General features: G+C 53.0%; 1 protein-coding gene across 1 annotated transcript in view; it reads left to right on the top strand.

Moving 5' to 3' along the window:
- CACNA1H (calcium voltage-gated channel subunit alpha1 H) overlaps positions 1-25,194 on the top strand; it is a gene marked incomplete at both ends in the record, with an annotated part of 158,083 nt that overhangs the window by 73,093 nt on the left and 59,796 nt on the right. Inside the window, 3 exons of the mRNA XM_082291933.1 lie at positions 8,461-8,553; positions 10,385-11,177; positions 15,765-16,180. Coding sequence (XP_082148059.1) covers positions 8,461-8,553; positions 10,385-11,177; positions 15,765-16,180 — 1,302 coding nt within the window. The remainder of the gene's footprint in view (positions 1-8,460; positions 8,554-10,384; positions 11,178-15,764; positions 16,181-25,194) is intronic.

The following is a 25,194-nucleotide window of genomic DNA, read 5'->3' as shown; positions in this document are numbered from 1 at the left end:
AATTTGCTGCTGTGAGGGAGAAGGAAAAGCCCGGCTGTGTTCAGGAGAGCTGCAGACAGCCCAGCTGGATACGTGTTCCCGGGAAAGGAAAAGCTGAATCATCCGGAGAAAGATGTCTGGGGCTGGAGCGGCACAAAGGGACCTGGGAGCAGCAGGAGTTCAGGACGTTCCCTCCGTAACTTCCAGGTGGAGACGCTCCCTTTGCACCTGGATTCACCCAGGCTGTGGGGGTGTCACAGGACAGGAACACCTCTGGGGTGGGGAAGTCAGGGAATTGCTGCTTCCCTCTTCTTCCTTCCTTTGTCCTTCCCATGGCTCCGGAGGCGGTGGCAGGAGCAGGAGTGACAGGGCAGTGACAGCCACCTGCTCAAAACCCTTTTTGTTTCCATGGGAATTTGTCCCCTCTGCGCTCCAGCTCATCAGAAAAGCCCCTGGGAGCCTCTGGGAGCTCCCAATCCAATCAAGGATTTCTCCATGTTGGGATGTGCTGGTGAGGAGCTTGGTTTGTGTCTGTGGGGCTGATCCCACATCGCAGGGAGCAGGGATGGAGCCTGGGGAGATGTCCTGGCTGGGAAGAGCTCGTTTGTCTCCTTCCTCTCTCCTGGGGTGCCCTGATCTGCTGCCCAGCAGTTGCTGCTGTTCTTCGGGGCTGAAACCCCTCCCTGAGGATTCCTTCCTCACCTGGGAATCTTCCAGCTGAAATTCCAGTGGGAACCGTATCTTCTGTTGGAGGTAAAGGAGAAATGGTGTGGGCTCCAGGGCATTCCTGCTCAGGCCAAGCACAGCAATGAGCTGGGGGTCAGGAAAAGATCTTCTCTGAGGAGACAAAAGTCCCAAATTTCTGATCTGGGACCTTCTGGCAGGACAGAATGGGCAGAGTCATTCTGAGAACCATGGAATGGTTTGGGTTGGAAGGGACCTTAAAGCCAGGGACCTTAAAGCCATGGGCAGGGACACCTCCCACTATCCCAGGGTGTTCCAAACCTGGCCTTGGACACTTCCAGGGATCCAGGGGCAGCCAGAGCTTCTCTGTGGGAATCCATTGGATCCTGCTGGTGCTGCTCCCTCCTGGCTGGGCTGGTGACATTAATGGAGACATTTTGGGGGCCTGTTTTCCTTGCTCTGTTTGTGGAAGCTCAAGCTCCTTACACAATTCCAGCTCCGGAATGGTTTTCCCACTGGCTCAAGCACCCTACAAAGGTGCTGTTAACCCCTTGCTTGCTTTCTGCTGCACTCACTGCTCTCCCACTTCCAGCAGTCCTGCTGGGAAGATTTTGGGAAAGAGCCAAAAAGCTGGAACAGAAGGAAAAGGTCTGAGGTTTCCAGCTGCAGTTTTTTGTGCCCAAAGTCGTTTTGGGGCCGTATTTTCAGGAGCTGTCACACCAGGTGCCCGTGTTTTCAGTGTTTGTTGAGCAGAGAAATTTGGGATTTGGGACCAAAAGGAATTTTTTTCCTCCAATGGCTCGGCCTTTAAATTGGAGATCTGTGTCAACAACGCTTCTGTGTGCTGCATTTGGCAAGAAAAGAGTTTGGAGCTTTTCATTCCCCCTGCTTGGAGATGCTGCTTTGTCACTCAACTCGAATCTGTTTTGGATCACCGAAAATATTTCCCTGGAAATGACGGGGTTGGAGCTCTGTTGGTGTTGCTTTTTTTAATTTGGTCAGCCAAACAAACAGCGCTCGCTGCATTTGAAGAGCTCTCAGGCTGAATGCCCCATCTAAAAATATCCAGCTGCTTCTAAAGCAGCTCGGAGTGCGCTTCCAACAGGGATTAGTTGCCTTTGGAAAATCTTCGTTTCGAAGGTTGGGAGGAATTGTCTCATGTGGGACAGGGCAGAGAGGCCACCCGGATCCCAGGAGTGGCCCCATAACCTTATGGGGCTGTTGGATGGGATTAAAACCTCCTGTAGATGAAGTTTTGGACTTCCAAACGTCTGGAGTTTTGGGAGAGTTTCATCCAACCTCAATCACGGATTCTTGTGTTTGGAGTAGGAGGAGGGGTCCTGCAGCAGGCCCTGGCCTAAACTGGAGTCCAGTCAGGAGATCAAAAAGGTGCCGGTTTTGAGGAACATCAACAATTGATCCAAGGGAATGGCTGGAGCTGTGTCAGGGATGTTTCGGTTGGATTTTAGGGAAAGGTTCTTCCCCCAGAGGGTGCTGGGCACTGGAGCAGCTTCCCAGGGAATGGGCACAGCCCCAGAGCTCCAGGAGCATTGGGACACCGCTCCCAGGGATGCCCAGGGTGGGACTGTTGGGGTGTCAGGGTTGAACTCCGATCCTCGTGGGTCTCTCCCAGCTCAGGATATTCCGTAAGTCCATCATTCTTCCAGGGAAATCTCACTTTGGTTGGATTGCCCCAAATCTGCTCTGAGATCTTTCTCCTGAGCCAAGGGTGCAGCTCCTTTATCCCCATTTCCCAGCCTGTGCACCCTGATGATCCCTGATGTGATTTGGAATAAGTGGTAAAATTCCCTCAGGTGGAAGCAAAGCTCTGAGCCTGGCTGTGCTTCCCTTTCCCTCCCTCATCCTTCGTCTCCCAGCTTGGCCCTGCCAGAAATCCCGGATTTGATGGACTCGTCAGTGCTGCAGCTGAACAGTTAAACCCCTTCCCTGTGCCAAGGATCCTTTACACAAACCATGGAGACACGGGATCATCAATATCCCAGCATATCAAACCTCAGGAGTATGGACTGGGATGGATTTGTTGGAGCAGCACTTGAGTGAAATCAGGGAGGTTTTTGCTGTCGGGTGAGGGCCTTGCGTTATTTAGTGTGAAACAACAACTCACCTTCCGTTGGAGCAAAGGTGGGACTTTTTGATCCCAGAGCTAGAATTCCATGAGGTTTGGAGCAACAAACAACAGCCTCAGTGACGTGTCTGGCTTTATCTCACACTTTATTGCCCACTTTGCTTCCCAAAATCCACCAAGAGCTGCCAGCACTGCCCAGGGGTCACATTCATGGGAACAAAATTGACAGGCCAGGAGCCCAGGACATGGAAAGAAGCACAATTTCCTTTTTTCCATCATTTAGAGCCACTTTTCAGAGCAGATTCCTGCTTTGCAAATCTCAGTTTATAAAGGAATTACAAACTGAGCAAGGCCTCGAAGTGAAAGGAAAAAGCATCTGTTCAAAGGATGTTACTCAGTGTAATAAACCTGTTTTTCTGGCCACAGAGGTTCCTTAACGAGATGTTTCGGGAGGAAATAATTAAAATGATGACGTTGGCTGCAAAAATAGGGATTTGATTATCTGCCAAGCTCGCTCTGCCTGTGGAATACTCCCTGGAATATTCGCTGGGCAGCGCTTGGGAGCCAAATCGACGTTGCCCGAGAGGGCGGAATCCGGAGATAAGAGGCTTTCAGCAATGGAAGCTAAAGGCCTTCTAAAACTTCCTGAGCCCATCAGGGTAATTAATAGCCCTCACAATTTATAGCTCTGCATCTCATCTTGATAAGTTTGATGAAAATAAAATATCAAAAAGCCTCGCAGCAGGGCCAGGGCAGCGAGGAGATAAAAAGTAAATTACCCCAAACGCTCACGGCCCTCCGCAGACTTGCTGTTGGGTTCAGGATAATTGATTTGGATGCAGATAATTCCCAATTTTTTCCTCCCAGAGGACTCAATTTAGGCTGAAGAAGTGGCTGAGTGCAAATTATAGATGTCAGTCGAGATGAAGACTTCAAATGTGGGTTTCTCTGGATTTCCAGAGCATCTCCTGCCTCAGCCAGGCACTGAGCTCAGCCAGCAGCTGCAATCCTGGAATCGGAAGGAATTTCTGGTTGCCAGACCTGTGTTCTATCAGGATTTTAATAAGGCAGAGCTGCTGATTTGGGGTCCGTGCTCAGGGAGGCCGTCCCTCCAAATGAAGTTTGTTCCAGTAATCCGAGGAGGGAAATCTTGTCATGAGACAGCTCCGGGCTGGAGTTCTGTGTGCTCCACGTTCGGTTCTGATCTTCCCAGCCTCGCCTCACACGGCGATTTTCCCAACTTCCCTCCATTGATTGGTGGCACCTCGAGGTGGGTTTGGAGCTGCAGCCCTGGCACCAGCCGTCGGTGCTTTCTAAGAGCCAGGAATTCAGCCCCTGACTAATTGAAGTTGGAGTTTGAACGAGGTTTGTTTTTTTTTTTTCCCCTGGATGATTCTTTTTTCTCTTTGTTCTCTGACACCGAAGCAAAAAAAAAATACCCTGCTCTTGAGTGGGCTGCAGCCAAGAACTTGCAAAGATTTTGGCAGAGCTCAGAGAAGGGGGGTTTTATGATGAAAACTTCTCGACATAATAAAAGAAATCGTTCTGTGCGACCTCTGAAGTGACCCCAGAAAAACCAGCATAAACCTGCTGCCTCCCTGGGAGCACTGAGGAGGTCTGAGTTAATTGCCAGCGTCTTTAATCTCCATTTCCCTCATGATTTTCACTGTGGAGTTTTAGATTGACTCTGATTAGCTTGCCTAGAAGATCTGATTCTGTCCTCAGTTACTCTCCTATAAATCAGACGAGCATCTTTATTACAGCTGATGAAATTACTGTGGCATGAGCAGAGCTGGGGGATCGGCATCAGCGAAGACCTAAAAAAAATGCAATCTGATTGGGTTTTGTCTGCTCTCATCCTGTTCCTGTGAGTGAGGTGCTCGGGGAGTGTTCAAGCCAAGGATCAGTGGAATCGAAACCTGTCTGTGTGCTCACCTGAGGGAACTTTCTGTTAAACTCTTGTGGTGAGGGGAGAGAGGATTGGACAGGAGACTGAGAGATTTACTGGGATTAATGAGAGTGAAGTGATCTCTCCCAGCCCTGGGGAAGGGGTGAAGAACTGAAGGAGCATCACCCAGGAGCTGAGCGGGGTGAGAGGACACCTCTGCTCTCCTTGCAAGGTAGAAATCTTTTCCCCAGGCGCCTCCTCTGTCCCTGGGTGTGGAGCACGAGCAGGGCCAGCAGCACCTCCAGCACCACCCTGCCAATCATCTTAATTGAATCTTCCAGCCCTGGCCCTGCAGCCGCCGATTTTCCTGTGCCTTGCACATCTTTCCCATCACAGCAGAATTAGGAGTGAGTTCTCACCCTCTTATCTCACTGATAAGTAATTGTGGCTTGCGTTTGTTGGAGGCTTTGAGCTGGAGCCTTTGGAGAGGCTCTTTAATGGGGCTCTGTGTGAACAAGCAGGGCTTGAACAGGGTTTAATTACTGAGAAGGGATTGCTGAGATCGGGAAGCACAAGGAAGGTGCTCCAGGGCTTTGGGAGACATCGCTGGAGGACTTGGAGGGGCAGTGAAGTGGATTAATCAGAGTGGGAATGAAGAGAGGAGGAAGTCGTTTCTCCTTGATGGAATAGGCAAAGCAGGGCTGAAAAAATATCCCAAGTTCTTGGGGGACCAGGGAGAGCTGCTGGCTTCTCCCTCTGAGTCCATGGAATCCCAGAGGGGTTTCAAAAGGACCTTAAAGCCCATCCAGTTTGGACAGGGACACCTTCCACTACCCCAGGCTGCTCCAAGCCCATCCAGCCTGGCCTCGGGCACATCCAGGGATGGGGCAGCCACGAGTTCAGCTGGTCTGAGGAGAAATGTGTGGGAGCAGAGTGCACGGGGCAGCAGCGAGCGCTGTGCAGGTGCCTTTATTTTGGTTCCAGAAGCAGTTGAGGGCTTTGGCTGGTGGTTTGTGCAGCAGCTGTTGGCAAGTCCAGCTGCTCCGGTTCCCTTTTCCACCAGGGCCTTGCTGGGGATGTGCGGGGAGCTCTTGGATCAGGGAAAAATGACCTCGGAAAGTCCTTGGGAGCACTTGAAATCCAGCAGGAATGAGGCTGGAAAAAGCCCAGCCCCTGCAGGTGGCCGTGCATGTGCTGTGCTGCATTTCCCCAGAGCTCTGGGATTAAAGAAGCTGGCGGATGTCTGGGAGCCGCCTCTTTTCCAGGAGGGCTGCTGCTCCCGGATCCTGGCAGCCCAGGAATCTCAGCCCTCAAGGCCAGGGATGAATCCCCCAATATCTCAAGCAGGAGGACAAGCCCTTTGCTTTACAAGCGAGGAGTAAATAATGTAAATTCCAGTTACACCTGGAATATTCGGGGAGCTGGATGAGCATTGCACCCTCCAGAGGAGGAACGGGGGGGCGTTGATTGATTCTTGCGGAAAATTCTGCCTCTCAGGCAACAAAAATATCCCTCTAAGTGTTGGTTGGCCCTCAGGGTTGGCTCAGAAGCCCAAGAGCCACCCTCAGGTGACTCCTTCTTTTTTGCTCTGTGTTCAATGGGTTTAATCCATAAAATTTGAGGATTTCCAGCCAAATCCAGTGGAGAGGTGCATCCCATATTCCTGGGGTGCCTGGGCTGGTTTGTCATCCCTCAGTGGGAATGGCTGGAGCACCAACCAGAGGGAAGGGAGGGAGGGAAGCTGGACAGCGGAAAGGAAATAATTGCTGGGTAAGTGGCAGTGATTTGGTGTCACCTTGTGTCACCTCCTGACGTGATCCCTCTGCTTTCCTGTGACCCCACAACGGCTGGGGGAGGCTCAGCTGTGCAGCAGAGCCCTCACAGACGAGGCACCTGCCCCAAAAGGACTTTGCTCTCCATAAATGTGTTAAGGGAGAGGCAGGAAAGGGCGGGAGGGGTTCGATTGCTTGGCTGTTCCTCACGGATGAACACCCAGGCAGCTTAACCCCTTCCCAGCCCTGTGGGAATAATGGCACCACAGGGAAAAATGGGGATAAAAAGCCTTCATGGCTTGATCTCTGCATCAATGGTAGCTGAAGAATTCTCTGGGGTTTTGTTAAACCCACTTGTGGGCAGTTCGTGGCAGGACATGGGGCAGTGGTTTTAAACTGGCAGAGGACAGGGTTAGATGGGATACTGGGGAGGAATTCTTCCCTCTGAGGGTGGGGAGAGGCTGGAAAGAAATTCCCAGAGAAGCTGTGGCTGCCCCTGGATCCCTGGCAGTGTCCCAGGCCAGGTTGGACGGGGCTTGGAGCACCCTGGGAGAGTGGAAGGTGTCCCTGCCCATGGCAGGGGTGGAATGGGATGGGATGGGCTTGAAGGTCTTTTCCAACCACTCTGGAATTCTGTGAAGCCAAGCTTTGCTGTGTGATTGCTGACCGGCGAGGGAGGGTATGAAGGAGCAGCTGATGGATGTGAGGAGGAACAGGAGAGGTGGGAGCAGTTTGTGAAGGCAGCCAACGTGTCAGACCTGATTCCCGTGAGCCTTCAACAGCCCTGACGCGGGGAAACGGCTGCAGAGACAAATTCCACAAAGGATCTGCTCCTTGGCACATGGGGTTGGTTGGTTTGAGCTGCACTGCCTTCTCACTCAGCTGCACAAGCTCCCACATGGGAAGAAGCTTGGAAGACTTGCAGGGGAAACATCAGCATTTTGAATTTGGGCTGAGAAATCCCAAAGAGGCAGAGTTTCCCTTCCAGCAGCCCTGAGCTGCTCCGAGTCCCAGAGAAGCTGTGGGTACTGATGGTTGTGTGAACGCCTGAAAATCCATATCCAGGAGCTTCCTTGGGTAAAAAATCCCCAGGGAATTCGTGGATTCATGGTGTGACTTCCCTGCAAAATTTTATTAACTGCCTCAGGAGCAAGGGGTTTATGGATCAGCTTTTGGGGACGCACCACACGGAAAATCCCCCACATCCACGAGGTCTGAGCCTTCTCTTCCCACAGGAAACTCCTTCCCTGCAGACATGGTTTAAATCAGGAATGATGCCACCGAAAATGGGGCTTGCCAAGACCTCTGAGGCCCACGTGAGGTGTGGTGAGCAGGGGACGTCGCTGGGAGTGAGTTCAGCCAGGAGCTTGGATTCTGCTGGAAACTGGAATTCCAGGATGGAATTTCAGCTCTAGTAGCAAGGCAGCGCTGGAAGTTGGGTGTGTTTTATCTAAATAAAAAGTGTAAATTACGTGGCGGAGCTCTGCACACAGCCTGGGTGGTGTTAATTAAACCCTCAGCTGCTTTTTTTAGGGGAAGGCTGAGAAAACGAGGCTTAAATCAAGCCTACATTTAATTAAAGTCTCTCTTCCATTCAGACGCTCTCCCACTCTGATGGTGGTGGTGCAGTTGTGATGCTGAGCCAGGAGGAATCACAAGGAAATTGGGTCTGCAGAAACAAAATGAAGTTAAAAATGTGGGAATTTTCTGGGTTATGTTACAAAACCAGCACCTTTAGGTGAAAACTCCAGATCTCTTCAGGGAGAGGCTTTTTTTGTTTTGGATTATAATCCCTCCTTGGAATTTCTTTGCCTCAGAATCAATGTTTTGAATGTTTCGTGGGTTTAATTGTAGCAGATTCCTGTAGGAACCTCAGACCCTTCATTTGGCCACACATTCCTTCTCTCCCAAACCAAGTGGGAACAGAGCTCTGGACGGATCCCAAGAGTTTCTGTGGAGCGATGGGTACCTGGCACTACTGGAAAATCAACATTTAAGAGCTTTTTTGGGTGACTTTTGTCCTCACACTCTGTTTCTCTGTCTCCCTGCAGGTGATAACCCTGGAAGGATGGGTGGACATCATGTATTACGTGATGGATGCACATTCTTTTTACAATTTTATATATTTTATACTGCTCATCATAGTAAGTATGACCTGGGAGACACTCCTTTTCCTTGTCCTTGGAGGGTGAAGCTGTTCCTTGGTTTTTTCACTGGGAAGAGCCAGGAAGGATTCAGGATTCAGGGCTTTGCCTCCCTCTTGCCCTCCCAGTCTCGGTCTTGTCACCTGGATGTGTCTGTGCCAAAAAGTCCAGGCTTCTCCTCCTTTGACCTCAACATGCCAGAGGGAGCCTCATTTCTTTGGGGAGCCCTCAAACCTTTGAATTTCACCTGAACTCTTTAAATAATAATAATTCTCACCTCTCTGAGGTCTCACATTCCTACAAACAAAACGTTACCCACTGCAGGGGTGCTGGCAACTGCCATTCCATATCTTTGGTTTTCCAAAGGGCACAACCTCCTCCAGGAAGTGGAAAAGTGAAATACTTAAGGCAGGAAGGGAGAAAAGGGAAAGGTACCACAAAGATGTCAGCAGGACATGGGATGGAGGTGTTTAAAAGTGATTTTGTGACTGGTTAGTCCTTAGAGGTAACCCTGTCCTCGTCAGTGTGGGTTCGGAGGCCTTGGGAAGCCAAACCAGTTCCCACCAGCAGTGGGAAAAACCTGGATCAGAGCAGTGTGGGAGTGCCCTGGAGAAAGGGATTTCTGAGCTGTAGCAATGGGCCTTGAACAGAGATTTACACTCCGCTCCATTGAGCTGTTCTCTCCAAGTGGATCCGTGTGGAAAAGCCAGAAGGTGACTCCTGCCCGAGTCACCTGGAGCTGGGAAAGGCACCTTTGCTGCTTCTCCAGGAGCATCCGCACCAGAGAGCAGCACCACGAACCATCTCCACACAGCTTCCCTGAGGATCCACCAGACAATCCCAGATTAAATCTGTCCGTGCCCAGGGCTGGCCCTGCAGACAGTGGCACTGCCCTGACGTCACTCCCTTGTCACCCCTCAGGGCAGCAATTCCCTGCTGGGAAGATTTGACATTTCCCTTTGGCTCATTTAGGACCACAAGCAGCGAAAAATCACTTTGTGGGCTCGACAGCTGAGGGGAGGATGCGGCCTTAGGTCACATCACTTTCTTGTCCTTGGGACTTCATTTTGAAAACTTGGTGTCACCCAAGAGCGCATCAACTCAACCAGGCACTGAATCAGCCCCTCGGGAGCACTGAGTGTCCTGGAGATGCATTCATGTGTCAGGGAGTCCCAGGAGCACAAGGTCACAGATCCATGGGCCCTGACAGTACCCCCACAATGAGGGCACACGCTTTTGGGGTGTGAAATGATTGAAGAAGAGAAGAGGATGTTTCAAAACAGCACAAATTGGACTTGAAATCGTCTTCCCCTGAAGGCTGGCCAAATTTCAGGGAAAAACTCTTCACTGGAAGAGTGATTGGGCACTGGAATTGTCTGCCCAAGGAGGGGGTGGAGTCACCATCCCTGGACATGTTTAAAAACCACCTGGACGTGGCCCTCAGTGCCATGGTTTAGTTGGTGAGGAGGTGTTGGGTCACAGGTTGGACTCAATGGTCTCAAAGGTCTTTTCCAACCTGGTTCATTCTGGGATTCTGGGATTCCGTGAATGTCCAAATCAGCCTTGCAGTGGGGCCTGGCTGTGTTTCACGCACCCTGGGTTAGTAGCAAATGCCATCGCTTTGAGGGGAGAGAGCTGTTGCTAAAACCATTGATCACGGTTCCCATCAAATTTAGCAGCTCAGGCGCACATTGGCAGCGCATTTGGCGAGCAGACCCTGGGATTTGGCACTTTTGGAGATCCCAGGCTCGCCGAGAACCGCGTGTGGTGGTGAGGAGCTTCCCCTGCTGCGTGCACCCCCTGCTGACTCCTTTCCCTGTGTTCTCACCAGGTCGGCTCCTTCTTCATGATAAACCTGTGCCTGGTGGTGATAGCGACCCAGTTTTCGGAGACCAAGCAGCGGGAGAACCAGCTGATGCAGGAGCAGCGGGCGCGCTACCTGTCCAACGACAGCACCATCGCCAGCTTCTCGGAGCCGGGCAGCTGCTATGAGGAGCTGCTCAAGTACATCTGCCACATCTTCAGGAAGGTGAAGCGAAGGACAATCCGCCTCTACAACAACTGGCAGAGCAAACGCCGGAAAAAGGTCAACCCCAACAGCAGCAGCAGCGGGCAGAGCCAGCGGAGCAGGAGGAGAATCACCTCCATCCACCACCTGATCCACCACCACCACCACCACCACCACCACCACTACCACATCAGCAACGGGAGCCCCCGTGGGCCTCGTGCCAACCCCGAGATCTGCGAGCTGGAGCTGCAGGTGATGAAGCCTGGCAGGCAGCTGATGCTTCCCCCTCCTCCCTCGCCCAGGCCGCAGGGCCCTGCTGCTCCCCGTGCCGATGCCGAGGCCGTGCACAGCATTTACCACGCGGATTGCCACGTGGAGGGGCCCCCCGGGGGCTGCAAGGCTCCCAGTGCCCCTGCTGGCAGCAAACTGGCCGGGCTGGCCACCCACGGCAGCATGAACTACCCCACTATCCTGCCCTCCCCTGGCAGCAAGGGCGGCTCCACGCCCCTTCCCAAAGGGAAGAAGAACGGGAATTCTCCGGTGGCCGTGGTGAACAGCCCAGGGAATTTGGGCCTGGATTCTTACGGGAAGCTGCAGCAGCTGGTGGGAGAGCATGGTAAGGGCAACCAAGCTGGGGTTTTTTGCTTAGGAAAACTGGGAGAAGGGGGAATGGCTCAAGCACCGAGGTTTTAGTGGCAGCCCTGTGGGGTGCTGAGGGTTGGGAGCTCTGTTCCCTCCGTCCTTGTACTCACCATCACTGGATGGCCCAGGCCACCACTGGAAGCCTCTTTCCTGTGGTTATAAAATCTGGATTTGGGCTCTCGTGTGCTTTGTGATACCCTGGAGGTGCTCCCTCTCTTCCCACCCAAAACCAGAACCATGGGATTACACCTGCAGTGAGTGCTGGAGCTGGCAGCTCCAGCAGGGAACCCCCAGGGGCTGGGAGATGGTGCCTTGAAAAGGATGAGCAGGTGGAAGCTGCGGGAGAAGCATGAGATAAAGCAAACTGAGAAGTTTGAAACAGGCAGGCACTGAAAGAGCTCAAACCAGACACTTCCAGTTCTGCTCTGATGGGCCCTGGAGCCTCTGAATTTCTTTTTGGCGAGGAGGAGCAGCGGGTTCAATGCTCAGAGGACGTGTGGAGGGCACGACAGGAGCAGAGCTGCACAACTCAGGCTTTCCCCATGTGCAGAAGAAATGTGGGGCTGAGTTTTCCTGCAGATTTGGGGCTCCATTCGATCTGAGGAGCATTTTGGGGAACTCTTCGGCACTTCTTTCCCATCCTCTCTGCACAGATGCAGCCACTCCAGCACAGCCAGTGAGGTTTTATCTCCCCTCACACATAGATCACCCACTGGAGCAGTGATTACACGCAACACTTGGATTTCTATTTTATAAAATGTTTTTCCAGCCCTCATGGCTGGAGCTAAAAGCTCCAAAATACTCTTAAGCCCTCAAACAGTGAAAAGTCACAAAGATCCAGCTTCTGGTTTTTAATCTCTTTAAGCCAAACTCGTCATTTGGGTTTTTTCAGTGCCTGTGTTTTTCAAAACTGTTTATTTGCGTGTGCATGGACACAAATATTTACCCTGGTGATGGATGTGCTGAAAAAAATACCAAGCCTGGCTTGGGGGAAAAGGTTGCTTGACAGAGAGGTTGGGTGGCTTGCCTTTGTTCATTTTCTTGTTTTGAAGGACCACACAAAAGGGTAAAAGTGGATTGTTTATAGAAACTGCCTCGGGCAGACGCTTCCGAACGCTCGGGAGCTTGGCACGGGGGGCAAGGTTACTGCCAACAGCTCTGTTGTTCAGCAAGGACTTTGTATAAATCACTGCTTCTTCCTTAGCTGTGCAAATTGATGATGGTTTTTAGGAGAATGGGTTTTTACCTTGAGATAAAAACCCAGGCTCTGCAGAAGGCTGGGATTGGGAAAGAAAGGAGCAGGAGAGCTGTTGAAGTCAGAGTTTGGATCTGCCTGCTTGCTGCTGGGGTCCTTTTTAGGAGAAGAAAGGCCCAAATCTCAGTCCCAACTGCGACATCCCTGAGCCAAATCAGTGATTTAGGAGATTTTCCTGTAGCCTGGGGTGGTTCTTTGAAAGCTGGGATTAGATTGAGTTGTCATTAGTAATGCAATTACAGTGTCCTCTTTCCACAGAGGGATTTCAGCCCAGAGGATGCCAAAATGCTTTAAACAAATCTCCTGGAATTGTTTTGTCTCTTCCAGAAGTGTGGTCACAGCTGGGAAGGGCTGGAAGGTGGCGAGAGGCTGCTCATCCATCCCCTGAGCAAAACGGGCTGGGGAGGGATTCAGGGCAGCCGTATCCACTTGGAAACCCTGGGAGTGCCCAGCTCTTCCCCTCCATGGATCTGGTTCTTTCCAGGCCCTTCTTCCCACTCAGCCACCACAGAAGGGCTGAGTCAGGGTCAGTTCTGCACTGGGAGTGATGGATGTGACTTCCAGGCTTTGGGACAATCTTTAAGTGCCAGGATGTATCCCTGCCGGGCACAGCCCCCAGCTCCCATTTCTCCATCCCTAAAGCTTAGCAAAGGAGCCTGGGGAAAAATCCCAAGCTCTCCCAACCCTTCCTCAGCATTTTTGGGCAAGCAAAGAGCCTTTAATTCTCCCTCTCCTCTGCCAGGTCAACAAGCAGAGCATGTTCAGTGCAGGACTTGTGCAAGGGGAGCACGGGAGTGATAATTGAGAGCATTAAGGAGCATTAACAGCCCGGGCTCTCCCAGCCCCAGCTGGAGGCAAGGTTGCTGTCTGCTGGGAAGGATGCAGTTGTGGGAGAGAGCATTCTCCTGCCTCTTTTGTTGTGGATTTGAAGAGCTCAGAGTACAGCCTGTTCCCCGTGTTCCGTGCCCTGCAATGCTGGAGGTTATTTTAGCAGGCAGCCAAGGAGACTCTGGTATTTTGAAGACATCTGCGGCGCCAGGGCTTTTCATATCGTTTTTAACACTTTGATAGCATTAAAAGCCATCTGGCAGCCCCCTCCCTGTGCTGCTCTCGAGGCTGGGCTGAGCCTTTGCTCCTTGGCTCAGTCCTGAGCAGGAGCACCGCACTGATGTGGAAGGGGCAAAGTATTCCTGATGCTCCCGGTGGCTTTGACGCAATGCCCAGGAGCCAGGCCCGTCCTCCAAGGCCGTTCTGAAGGCCACTGATATCCCTGTGACGTTCAGGCAAGGAAAATGTGGTTTGACTCTGGTCACATCCCCGTTTCCCAGCGAAGGGATGCATTGGCTTGGTTTGGTACTGCCTTGTCTTCTGTGCTGTGGCTGGAATCAGCATTCCTGCTGGGTGAGCTCCAAGCTCCAGGGCCCAGAGACAGGAGCAGCCACTGCTTTTAGACTGGGCTCCCCAAAACTGATCCAAGTGGTCCCCGTGCCACCTCCGGACGGGGACATGTGGATGTGGCACTTACAGATGTGGTTTAATGGTGCTGGGTTAATGGACTTGGTGTCCTTAGAGGTCTTTTCCATGGTTCTATGAGAGGGGAAAATTGTGCCTTTGCCTTTTATCCCTGAAGCCCAAGGAACTGGTGCTGAAATGGCATTTTGAGAGAAGGATCCCGTGCTCCCAGTAGTGTGCTCCCGCTAGAGGGGTTTTTCCTGCCATTAATACCTGGTTCCTAAATATAAGGAGACTAAGAATAAGGTTCCTAAATATGAGGAGACTTATGAATTGGATTCCTAAATATGAGGAAATCAAATCTGGCTGCTGTTCCACCCAAATCATCTCAGTTACTCTTGTCCCTGTCCTTCCATTCCCTGGCTCCAGGACAGTCAGAATTTCTCCTCACACCGCAAAACACGTGTTTGATTTTAAACCCTCCTAAGCCTCAGGCAACGAATCCACCTGAGCTTTATTAAAGGCTGAAGGAGACTGAGGGGACTCCGTGACTCTCCGAGCTGTGATCCGTGGTCTGCAGCCACCTTTGGTCCCTTCTCCCTCTCCCTGCTCATTAGGAACTAAATGGCAGCAGTGGCTAAATTGGGTGGAACAGCTTGATAGTGCTGAGAGATCGTTAATGATGGGAGCCTGCTCAGGGATAATCAGGACTAATTGAATGGGAGACGTGGGCCAGTCACTCTTCCCTCAGCCTGGGACACAAAATGAGAGCCCATGGAGCAGGGAGAGGGTGGGAAAAGGGACCAAGAGGGGAAAAGGAGGCCAAACCAGAGCTGCTTGGGAGGATGGATGGCTGGAAGGCTTTTTTAGGCTCTGGAGAATAATTCCTGTGAGGAGCAGTTGTGGGGCTCAGCCTGGAGAAAAGGAGGCTCAGGGGGAACCTTCTCACTCTCCACAACTCCCTGGCAGAAGGGGGCAGCCGGGGGGGCTCGGCTCTGTTCCCAGGGAACAACGGGACAAGAGGGAATGACCTCCAGTTGTGCCAGGGGAGGTTCAGGTTGGATGTTGGGAAAATTCCTTCACTGAAAGGATGTTTAAACTTTGGAATGGGCTGCCCAGGGCAGTGGGGGAGGGACCATCCCTGCGAGGGTCCCAAGCAGACCTGGCACTTCCCAACGCGGTTTAATGGGCTGGCAGTGATCGGTCCCAGGTTGGACTCGATGACCTTGAAGGTCTCTTCCAACGTAACGATCCTGGGATTGCCTTTATTGAGGATGTGGCAGGAGCTGCTGACACCCGGAGTGTTCCCTGTGCCGAGCTGCGCGGTGGCTCGTGGTGGCTCACGGTGGCTCTCAGTGTGTGATGGCTCTTGGTGTGCAGTGGCTTTTGGTGGCTCCCAGTGGCTCCCAGTGCACGATGTCACCCAACTCGGGGTTAATTGCAGCACGCGGTGGCTCTCGGTGGCTTTGATGCGCAGTTGCTCCCAGCATGCAGTGGCTCACTATGCATGATGTCTCCTGGCATGTGGTGGCTCTCAGTGTCTCACAGTGACTCACAGTAGCTCTAGGTGGCCCATGGTGGCTCTCGGTGGCCCTCGGTTGTTCACAGTCACTTTTGGTGCATGATGGCTCACAGTGACTCACAGTGGCTCTCGGTGCACAGTTTCTTCCACCATGCAGTGTCCTCCAGCATGTGGTGGCCCATGGTCACTGCCAGTGCATGGTGGCTCTCAGTGGTGTCTCATGGTGGCTCTCAGTGGTGGCTCTTGGTGTGTGCTGGCTCTCAGTGGCTCTCAGAGCATGGTGGCTCTCAGCAGTGTCTCTCAGTGGCTCACGGTGCCCTTGTCCCTCACAGGTCTCCGCCGGACGCCCAGCCGGCTGTCGGGGCTGAGCACGGCCGGGGCGCTGCCCAGCCCTGGTGGCCCCCGGCTGAGCTGTGAGCTGCAGGACTGTCCCTTCTGCGCCAGCCTCCTGGACGACCCCGAGTTCGCCCTCAGCGACTCCGACAGCAACGGCGACTCCGACAGCAACGGCGTCTACGAGTTCACGCAGGACCTGCGGCACGGCGACCACCGGGACCAGCTCCAGCAGCAGCGGGTCAGGAGGAGGAGGAAGAAGAAGAAAGCCAAGGAGAGGAACAAGGTGACAAAGCTGTGGCGGGCGTTCGGCACCAAACTCAAGCGGATCGTGGAGAGCAAATACTTCAACCGCGGGATCATGATCGCCATCCTCATCAACACCCTCAGCATGGGCATCGAGTACCACGAGCAGGTGAGTGACCGGGACCCTCGGGGCTTGGGGTTCAGGTGCTCCTGGAGCGGTGGCTTGGGGTCGCTCTAAAGCAATGTCAGGAGGAACGAGGATTGTCATTGTTGGAAATGGGGCTGAAGATGATCCTGTGAGGAGCAGGAGAATCCTTTGGGGTGTGGGAGAGCTGGAAGTGCTGCTGGGGTGTGCAGAGCTGAAATGTGTGTGTTGGATGTGTCTGCTCAGAGCCTGGCTGCTGGTTGGCCGGGAATTGTTCATATACACAGGAATTTTTGTGGTGGAAATACCTTTGGTCTGATGGTTGTGGTGGAGATGACCCACACGGGAATTTCTTTGATTTGGACCTTCAGATAAGACTTAAACTATCAGGCAATGCTAAAAGCACCAAAGAGAAAGAAATTAGGGTCTCCCTGATGAAGGCTCCGAACCCTTTAATTTGCTCTCACAAGGTGTGAGTAGGTCTTTATTGAAGTGCTCGGAGGGAGGGAAGAGGAATGGTGCTGTTCTTCCTGGTGCTGGGGTGGCAGGAAGCAGTGCTGGAGCTGAGGACAGCTTAGGACTGGAGGGGCTGTGCTGTGGGAGAGGGAGCTGAGACATCTGAGCATCTCCACTTGGTCACCCTGGCAAAGTTCTGTTCTTCTGGGCTTTTCTTTCTTGGAAAAACTGGGGATTCTCCACTGTTTTCTCCAGGCGTGCTCGGGAATTTCTCATGCCACCTCTGTGTCAGGTGCAGGAAACATATCCCAGGGAGGCCAGGATCTGCTCTTCTGGGATCAAAGGCATTCAGCGCTCCCCGAAAACCTTTCCTGCAGGGTCACGACCAGGTCAGGGTTATTTTTAAAGCCGCTCCTCCTCTCTTCCATGGTCTGTCTGTTCGGGAATGAGGAGGAAAGGCAGAGCAGCATAATCCACCCAAAGGCAGGACGAGAGGCTCTGCAGCCCCTTCTCCATCATTTCCCAGGATTAAGCACTGCTCAGGACCATGACAGACACCCCTCTGGAGTGCTGCTACTTCATTTTCTCTCCACTCCTGTGCCTTAACCCCTGCTATTTTAAGCTGAGACTTCTTTTCCTCCAAAAAAACCCAGGACTCAGCTAAAACCACCTCAACCGTGCAACAACAAATCAGAATTACAGCAAAGCATCCAGATCCAACAGGGATTGAGCTGTCCCTGTCAGCTCCCTGTCGAATCCCGCTTAGCTGTTCCACAAGAAGTTCTATAATTGGGAAATACACCTTGTCAGTGGCTTCTGAATAGGCCATTCATCCCTCATTTCTGCATGGATACTCTTCTGTCAGGCGGATACAGCTTTGTCAGCCCTCGGATATTGCCGTGATGGGAGCTGGGGGAAAACTGAGGCAGGCAGCAGGGAGAAAATCCAGGGATCGCATGGAGCGTGTCCCCAGTCACTCCCATAAAGTGAATTGGGATAATTACAGCCTCGCTGCTAACAAAGGAGAGCTGTAGCTGGCTGGCTTTTATTGGATTTTACCTTGTAAAAGGTTGGCTTTAGGGCATCTCGAAGCCAGTGGCAATAAAGATTCCGGAGCTTTTTGGCTGCGGAGCGTCAGATTCCTGCCAGCTCTGCTCGCAGGCACTGCCCAATAAAAGGGGAGGAATTTGGAAGTGAAACCTGGAAAAGTTCCTGCACGTGCCTGGGACACTGGGATAATGAGGCATGTCAGAGTGTCAGAGCCCAACTTGGTGACACCTCGCCCAAGCCCTCTCCTCCCAGCGGTGTCCCAGGGGCTGAGGCACCGTCCAAATCCAAGAAAAAATGGCTCTGGGCTCCCAGATTTGGCACAAAAATCTGTGGGCAAAATGGGGCAATTTGGGAGACCCCTCGTGTGAGAGTTGGCTGCAAAGCTCGGGGTGGGGATGGTTTGTGTGGAGAGCAGCAGGAGGTGTCTGGGCAAAGTGTCCCAGAGCCACAGCGCGGTGTTGGGGTGGAGAGGAGGGAAAATGGCTCCGTTCGGGATCATGAGCCTGCCAGGAAAAACAGTGGGATCACACCTCTCTGGATGCTGCCCAGTCACCTCTGCTCCCAGAACATTCCAAGTGGGAAGTTCTGCGCCTCCCCCAGGCTGTAACCAGGTGTGGGTGTTGCCATTGTCATCTCTCTCTTCCCAAGGGCAAATCAGGAGGCCATTCCCCAAATCCTAAGGATTTAGGAGCTCCCTTGTGGCTCTCCTCTGTTTTCCTTGCTCCCACCAGGCTGTCCCATGTTACTCCAAGGGCAGAGTTTAGGGAATCCTGGGAAGCCTGTGCTCTGTGCCTGCTGGTGGCAGCACAGGAAGGAGTCTGCTGGGCCCTGAATCCCTGCAAAACACAATCACAAAATCCTGGAATGGTTTGGGTTGCAATGTTAAAGTTCATCCATTCCAACAGCAACACCTTCCACTATCCCAGGTTGCTCCAGCCTGGCCTTGGACACTTCCAGGGATGGGACATCCACAGCTTCTCTGGACATGCTGTTCCACCAACACTTCCCACCATTTATTCAGGGTGAAACAGCTTCAGCAGCTTTGCTGCTCTTGACTTTGGCCATTTATTTTAGGCCATTGACTGATTGTATCAAACTGAAACAACCCAGAGCAGCAGCCCCAGGGAAGCCCATCCCAAACCTCACTGTCCACGGGGAAATGCCCAATCCCTTTTATAAAACTTATTCATGGCTTCTTGCTTTTCTTTTCCAACTTCTCGGCAGTCACCTGTGGCTTTGCAGATATATGGACACAGAAAACAGATTTGTATTGGGTCTGATCAGAGCCAAGGCACCAACGCTGTGTGTGTGGGAAGGGTGAGGGGTTCTGAACGCACGGGGAGGGCGATGGAGCAGGATGGCAGGGCTCGTCCCGCCGGTCTCGCTCCTGTCATCCTGGCACGCGGCAGAGCTCTGCAGAGAAGTCCCACGGAGCCCTCTTGAGGCAGTGGAGCATCATTGTCCGGCTCTTGTGGATGAGGGAATCGTGCTTGGAAGGTGCCAGGCTGGAGGTAAAACCCACTGGGCTTGTGGGCCTTCTTTGTCCTTGGAATCACAGAAGCTCCTGAGTTTGGAAGGATCCACAGGGATCATCCAGCCCAGTCCCTGGCCCTGCACAGACACCCCAACAACCCCACCCTGGGCATCCCTGGGAGCAGTCTCCAAATGCTCCTGGAGCTCTGGGAGCCTCGGGGCCGGGACCATTCCCTGGGGAGCCTGGGCAGTGCCCAGCACCCTCTGGGGAAGAACCTTTTCCTGAAATCCCATTCCCATGCCCTGGATCCTGTCCCTGTCCCAGGGAGCAGAGGTGGGGAGGAGCTGTAGGTAGTACTGCCACAGCCTCAGGTGCTGCCTCCAGATGAAGGAGTGCCCTATCCATATCCAGAGCCCTTCAAGACTTCAGTCCAGGTTTTTACGGGAATGTCAAGCTCCCATCACTCTTCTCGCATGGTTGCTTTTGGCTAAGTGGCACCACCCCCTTTAATGCACGGAGCCTGGGTGGACTCATGGAATCATGGAATGGTTTGGGTTGGAAGGGACTGGAAACATCACCTCATTCACCCCAGCCACGGGCAGGGACACCTCCCACGGTCCCAGGCTGCTCCAAGCCTCATCCAACCTGGCCTTGGACACTTCCAGGGATCCAAGGGCTGGGAATCTGTGCCAGGGCCTCCCCACCCTCACAGGGAAGAATCTCTTCCTGACACATTCCAAACCATTGTTCCAAACCGTGTCATTCCCTCGAGGCGGGGATCCTGTCCTGTGCCTGAGGACACGACAGCTCACAGGGAAGGTGAGGAGATGCCAGAGCTGCTTTGCAGAGCTGCTGCTGCTTTTCTTGCGAGGCACAGCAAAGATTTCATGGCAGCACAGCCCGCTGGTGGCAGGAGATCCGGGCAGCTGCTGATGGGAAGCGTTTCCTTGGCATTCCAGGCGCTGGGAGCAGTCGGATCTTGCCCGGCGCATCCTCAGGGTTCACAGCCAGCTCCACCTCGGACATGGCTGGGAATTAGGAGGTTCCAGGGTGCTGTTCATTAGCAGCAGCACAGCTTGGATTTCAAAGGTTAATTGCCTGGTTTGAAGTCCTTGGGGTATTTTTTTTTCCCCTCCTGTGCTGTGTTTGTTTATTTATTTATTTATTTATTAATTAATCTGTCCCCAGCACAATGAGCGCTCCCACGGATGAGGAGAGCCAAGCACAAAGAGGGAGGCGATCCTTGCATTAATCTTCCAGGCAATTTCAGAACATTGGATGAGTTTGTTCTGCATTCATTGCAGCTGACAACTCTCCAGAGGATCTGAGAATGTGCCACGGCACTGCAGCAACCGAGCGGGGAATAGGGCACTCCAAAGGCACCGCCTGTGCCATGCCTTTGGGATGGTGGGCTGGGACACCTGGCACAGGCATCCTATTCCAGGACATTTCCAAGTGCCTCTCTGCCACGGAAAACCAATTCCTTTTTGCCCCAGAGTCGGCTGAGTGCTCTGAGGAAATAATTGCTCCTTCAGCCTGCCTCGATTCCCAGCTCCAGGATTATCCAGGAGGAGGACAGAGCCCTTCACTTGCCCAGGAAAGGCGCTGGCGTTATCCCTGCAGAGGGAAACCATCCAGGAGCCCCCCACTTGGCTTCCCAGAAGAATTTGCTGAAGGAGCTGTTGATACTCGTAATGATTCCACATAAAAGGCTCCATTTACATCAAATGGCACTAGAAATGTTATTTTATATTCTCTTCTCAGCAGAAAAGTACAAATTAGTATTTGTTCCAAGCTATTGCTGTTCAAAGAGCTTTTAATTGCTTTTCTGATCCCTCATCCATGGCGTGTTTCGTTGGGAGCAGCTGCCTTTGGAGCAGGTTGGAGCTGACCTTGAGGGGCACCCAGTGGTCCGTGGCTTGTCAGAGTGAGAGCAGCACCAGTTCTGAGTAGAACATTTTATTATTCTGGAGTAAAAGTCGTTCTGTGTGATTGAGGGGAGCACTCGCTTCAGCAGCGACGTCCTGTTTTAGCATTTGCCAATTTCGCCTTGAAAAATTGGTTTGGCATGGAAAGCTCAGCACTTATGCAGAAAGCAGAGCAGAATTTTTCAGCAGTGCTTGAATCAAATCGCTGAAATTCCTTTTGAGTTGTGAGTCAATAAAATATTACCCTGAGCTGAGATTTGCGCTTTCAGCTGGTAAAACTTGTTCGCTCTTCCCGATTTTTGCAGGATCCAATTTTAAGGACTCACACACCCGGCTGGATTTGAGGAAAAGTGATTCCCCCAGCCCAGGCTGGGATGTGAAAATTCATCCCAGTGTGTTTGTGGTTGTTGTATAAATGGTGTGAGACTCATGCTGCCCTCAGGAGTCCTTTGGTCTGTGCTTGGGCTGTGCCAGCTGCATTCCAAGCTCTCCCTTCCCTGCTCCCTCTCCAAGGTCCCAGCAGCGAGTGGACAACTTTCTCCAAGCTTTGGTTGGATCCGTGGAAAACACATCTGTGATGGAAATTCGGCTTTTCCCACAACTTGTGGATAACCTGAATTCTGCCTCCGCTCTGGGAAGGGCTTTGCCAGGTGAACTTTGGGAAGAAAGGGGTGTTTTCCAGGTTTTGTGCCTCTGGAAGGTACCACCTTAGAAGGAATCAGGGATCAGAGGTGGGATAGCATGAACTGGTGGCAAGGGTTGGCAGGGAAAATCCAGGTGTCCCAGCTCGGTGTTGGATCATTGTCATGGATAAGCCACATCCTTCCACACGGAGCCTCCTCTCTCCCCCTTTTCTCCAATTTAAGGGCTCCTCCCCTGCTCTGTTTTCCTTCTCTTGGGATATTTTTTTTTACTATATAAGGAAAAGAGATCCCAGAGATCCTTCCATTCCCGGGCCTTGGAGCATACAGGAGCAGCACCTCTGCAGGGCAGGGCTGAGGTCATAACTCACCCCAGTGCTGACACCCCAAGCACCAGGGGCCTTCCAGCCGGAGCTGCTCCTCTGGATGTGCTCGTTAGCCATGGGAATATCCGGATATTCCCCGTGGAACTGTGGCCATGTTTCCCACTGCCACTGCTTCCCCTCACGCCGCTGGTTGTTCTCTGTGCTGAGGGACTGCGATAGAAATCCCAGCTTCCCAGGCAGGTGACAGTGACAGCTTTCCCTGCTGTCTGGAGCTTTTCCTGCAAGCTGGAGATGTGCTCAGTCCCACAGTGTGCAGGACCCCCCAGATGTGGTTTTTCCATCTGGATCCCACAGGGAGCCATCCCCAGTGCCCTGATCCCGTGCAAAGCCCTGCTCCAAAAACCCCCGGGGTGGCACGGGGCCGGCAGCTGGAGGCTGCAGCCGGATTGTTTGAGTTTCAGCTGGCAGGGAAAATAAACCGAGCGGAATGCAGCCCCCAGGATGAGAGCAGAGAGCTCTTGGCAGCTGCATCCTGTCAGGAATGTGTGTAAATCCCAGCCAGTGGCTCTGATGTGCTCCAGGCCGGGCAGGGTTGGCACTGTGTGGCAGCTTTGTGCAGAGGGACACGGGGGCTTGCGATGAAGGGGCTTCCACGGCCACAGAGCGGGGCTGTGTCGAGCCTGGGCCTTCCTGCTGCCAGCCAGCTCCGTGCTTTCCACCTGGGAGCGGGTTTGGGAGAGGAGGGTGGCTTTGGTCAGCAAACTCCCTGTTCCAAGGGCAGCCCCTCAGCGGGGCGGTGACAAGGGGCGAGTTCTGGGAACAGCTCCGGTGCCAGCTGTGATCGGGGACCCCAGAGATGTCACAGTGCCCCAGCTGGCTCCCCCCAGCACCCCCTGCATGTGGCAGCAGCTCCCATCCTCCCAGGTGTCCCCAGGAAAAGCGAGGACAAAAGCAGGGAGAGCAGAGAGGGAATAGTGAAAGACTGGGACAACCAAACCAGGCATGAGGCAGGGAAATTCTGGCATCTTAGGAAGCAAGGAATGGTTTGGATTGACACAGGAGGGATGCAACTGCTGGTGTAGCAGGAACACCGTGAGCTGAGGATGTTTCTGCATCCAGCTTTTGTTTCCTTGGATTTTTTGTTCCCTGAGACAAGGATTGCGGTGTGCTCTGTGCCACGTGGGGCTCCCAGCCACATGGGTCAGGTGGGATACTGGGGAACGTTCACTCGCTGGAAAAGTGGTTCAACAGTGCAAGAGGCTGCCCAGGGTAGTGGTGGGGTCACCGTCCTTGGAAGCGTTGGGAAAATCCATGGATGTGGCATTTCAGGATGTGGGTTGGTGGCATTCAAAGGTTGGGCTTGATGAGCTTGGAAGTTTTTTCTAATTTTAGTGATTCTGAGTTGTTGCAAGTCATAATAGCATTGGGAATGGGAACAGAGCCCTGCACCTCTAAAGCTGATTTAACTGGGAGAAATGTTGGGAAGGCACGGAAAAAGCAGCCAGGTATGGATTAAAGATGCTCAGGGTGACAATGGAGCTCCTTCCCCCTGGGGACCTAACGAGCCCCATTCCCCACTGCTGCCAGCTGGATTTCCTCAGGTTTTAACCAGGATTCTCCACCCAGGACAGTGAGATTTCCCAGGATTATGAATGAAGTTTGAGATGTCACCTTCAAAGCTCCTTCTGGGGTTTGTGTTCCAAGACAGGGATGCTTTTACAGGAGTAGCTTTGGGAGGTGGGGTCAGAAAGCTGATCTGAGAGGAGCGAGACTCTCAGAAATGAGGCAGCTTTGGCATCCCTGCTCACATTCTTTTCAAGCTCTATTTTTGTTTGCTCTGTCTGCTTTGCAGCCCTAAAGACAGCCCGACTCCCAATTTGGGAAAAACGCTGCGCACAGGCCTCGGAGCATCAGTGGCAAAGCTTTTCAGAGCAGGGAGGATGGGTCAGGAGACCACTTTCCCAGGAGTTTTCTCTCCTGCCTGATCCCTGTCCAGATTAATATCTCCTCTCTCCCTGTCCTTGTCTTCTCCTTGTCCCACACGCTGGCAAATCCGAAAGTTTTGACTGTAGTAAAAAAAGAGAAAGGAACGTTTTTTAAAAAAGGAGTTAATTTTATATACTCCAAAGGGAATTGGCTTTGCTGCAGACAGAGGGATCCCGTAATTCCCTGCCTCTCAACATGACTATACATGGATTGCTCCGTCCTTCCCAGTTCCTTTGGATCGGGGTGGCTTGGGAGGCCAGAGGGTGCTGGCTGCTCCCAGAACTCCACCTGCAGCAGTGCCGGCATCAGGGGCACAAATCCCTGCCTCTGTGTTCGCCAGGCGGGAATTTCCCAGCTCCAACCCGCCTCAAATCCAGTCGATAAACGGGAATTAATCAAACCACGGGGTGAGAACGGCATAGGGGAGAGAATCAGCGTTTTCCTTTCATTCCTGAAGGGTTCAGTGGCAAAACATCCACCCTGAGGGCATCGTTCGTCCCGGGCGCTGCTGCGGGGAGGATAAAGAGTTGAAAGTCGTTCGTGGAAATGCTTTGGAGCCGGAGAGGCTGGGAAGAGCGCGGGTTGCTGGGCAATTATCTCCTCGGCGGCGGCCTGCGGTGCTGCAGAGCCCTCCCTGGTGCTGAAGTGTCTGGGAGCTGCCAAAAGGAGCCATCAGCATCTCGGGTGTCTCCAAAGCAGCGCTACTGCTGTGGTGTTTGCGGTGCTGGCAGGTCCCGCTGCTGCGAGTGCCAGAGCGCCAGGGGCTGAGCTGCAGAGCGGGGAGCGCAGGGGATTCGCTGCCAGAATTCCCAGTTTGTGCTGGGACTGGAGCTGTGGATGCCTCTGGAAGCGTTAGAGCCAGGGGTGATGCGGGGAACAACTCATAAGCTCCCAAAACACTTCTGGGAGATATCCAGAAGAGCATCTCTATCTCTCTGCTTCTTCCCCTGACTGTGCCGCCTCTTTCCAGGCTGGAATGATGGGATTTCCATCCCTCCCTTCCCACTGCCAGCACACACAGACACCCCCAGAGCGGCAGCGATCGCTCCCTGGCTGCAGCGTGGGGACTTGGGTGGCTGGGGATGTTCCTCAGCTCTTTCCTTTCCCAAGCACGGCTTTGTCCCTGTTCCTGAGGCTTTAACCTGGGAGGGAGTGATGGACAGGCAGGCTCAGATGC

Source organism: Coloeus monedula (genome assembly GCF_965178545.1).
Source record: "Coloeus monedula genome assembly, chromosome: 16".
NCBI classification, from domain to species: Eukaryota; Metazoa; Chordata; class Aves; order Passeriformes; family Corvidae; genus Coloeus; species Coloeus monedula.
The sequence above is the reverse complement of the archived record's forward strand: the minus strand, read 5'-3'. Positions and strand labels throughout refer to the sequence as shown.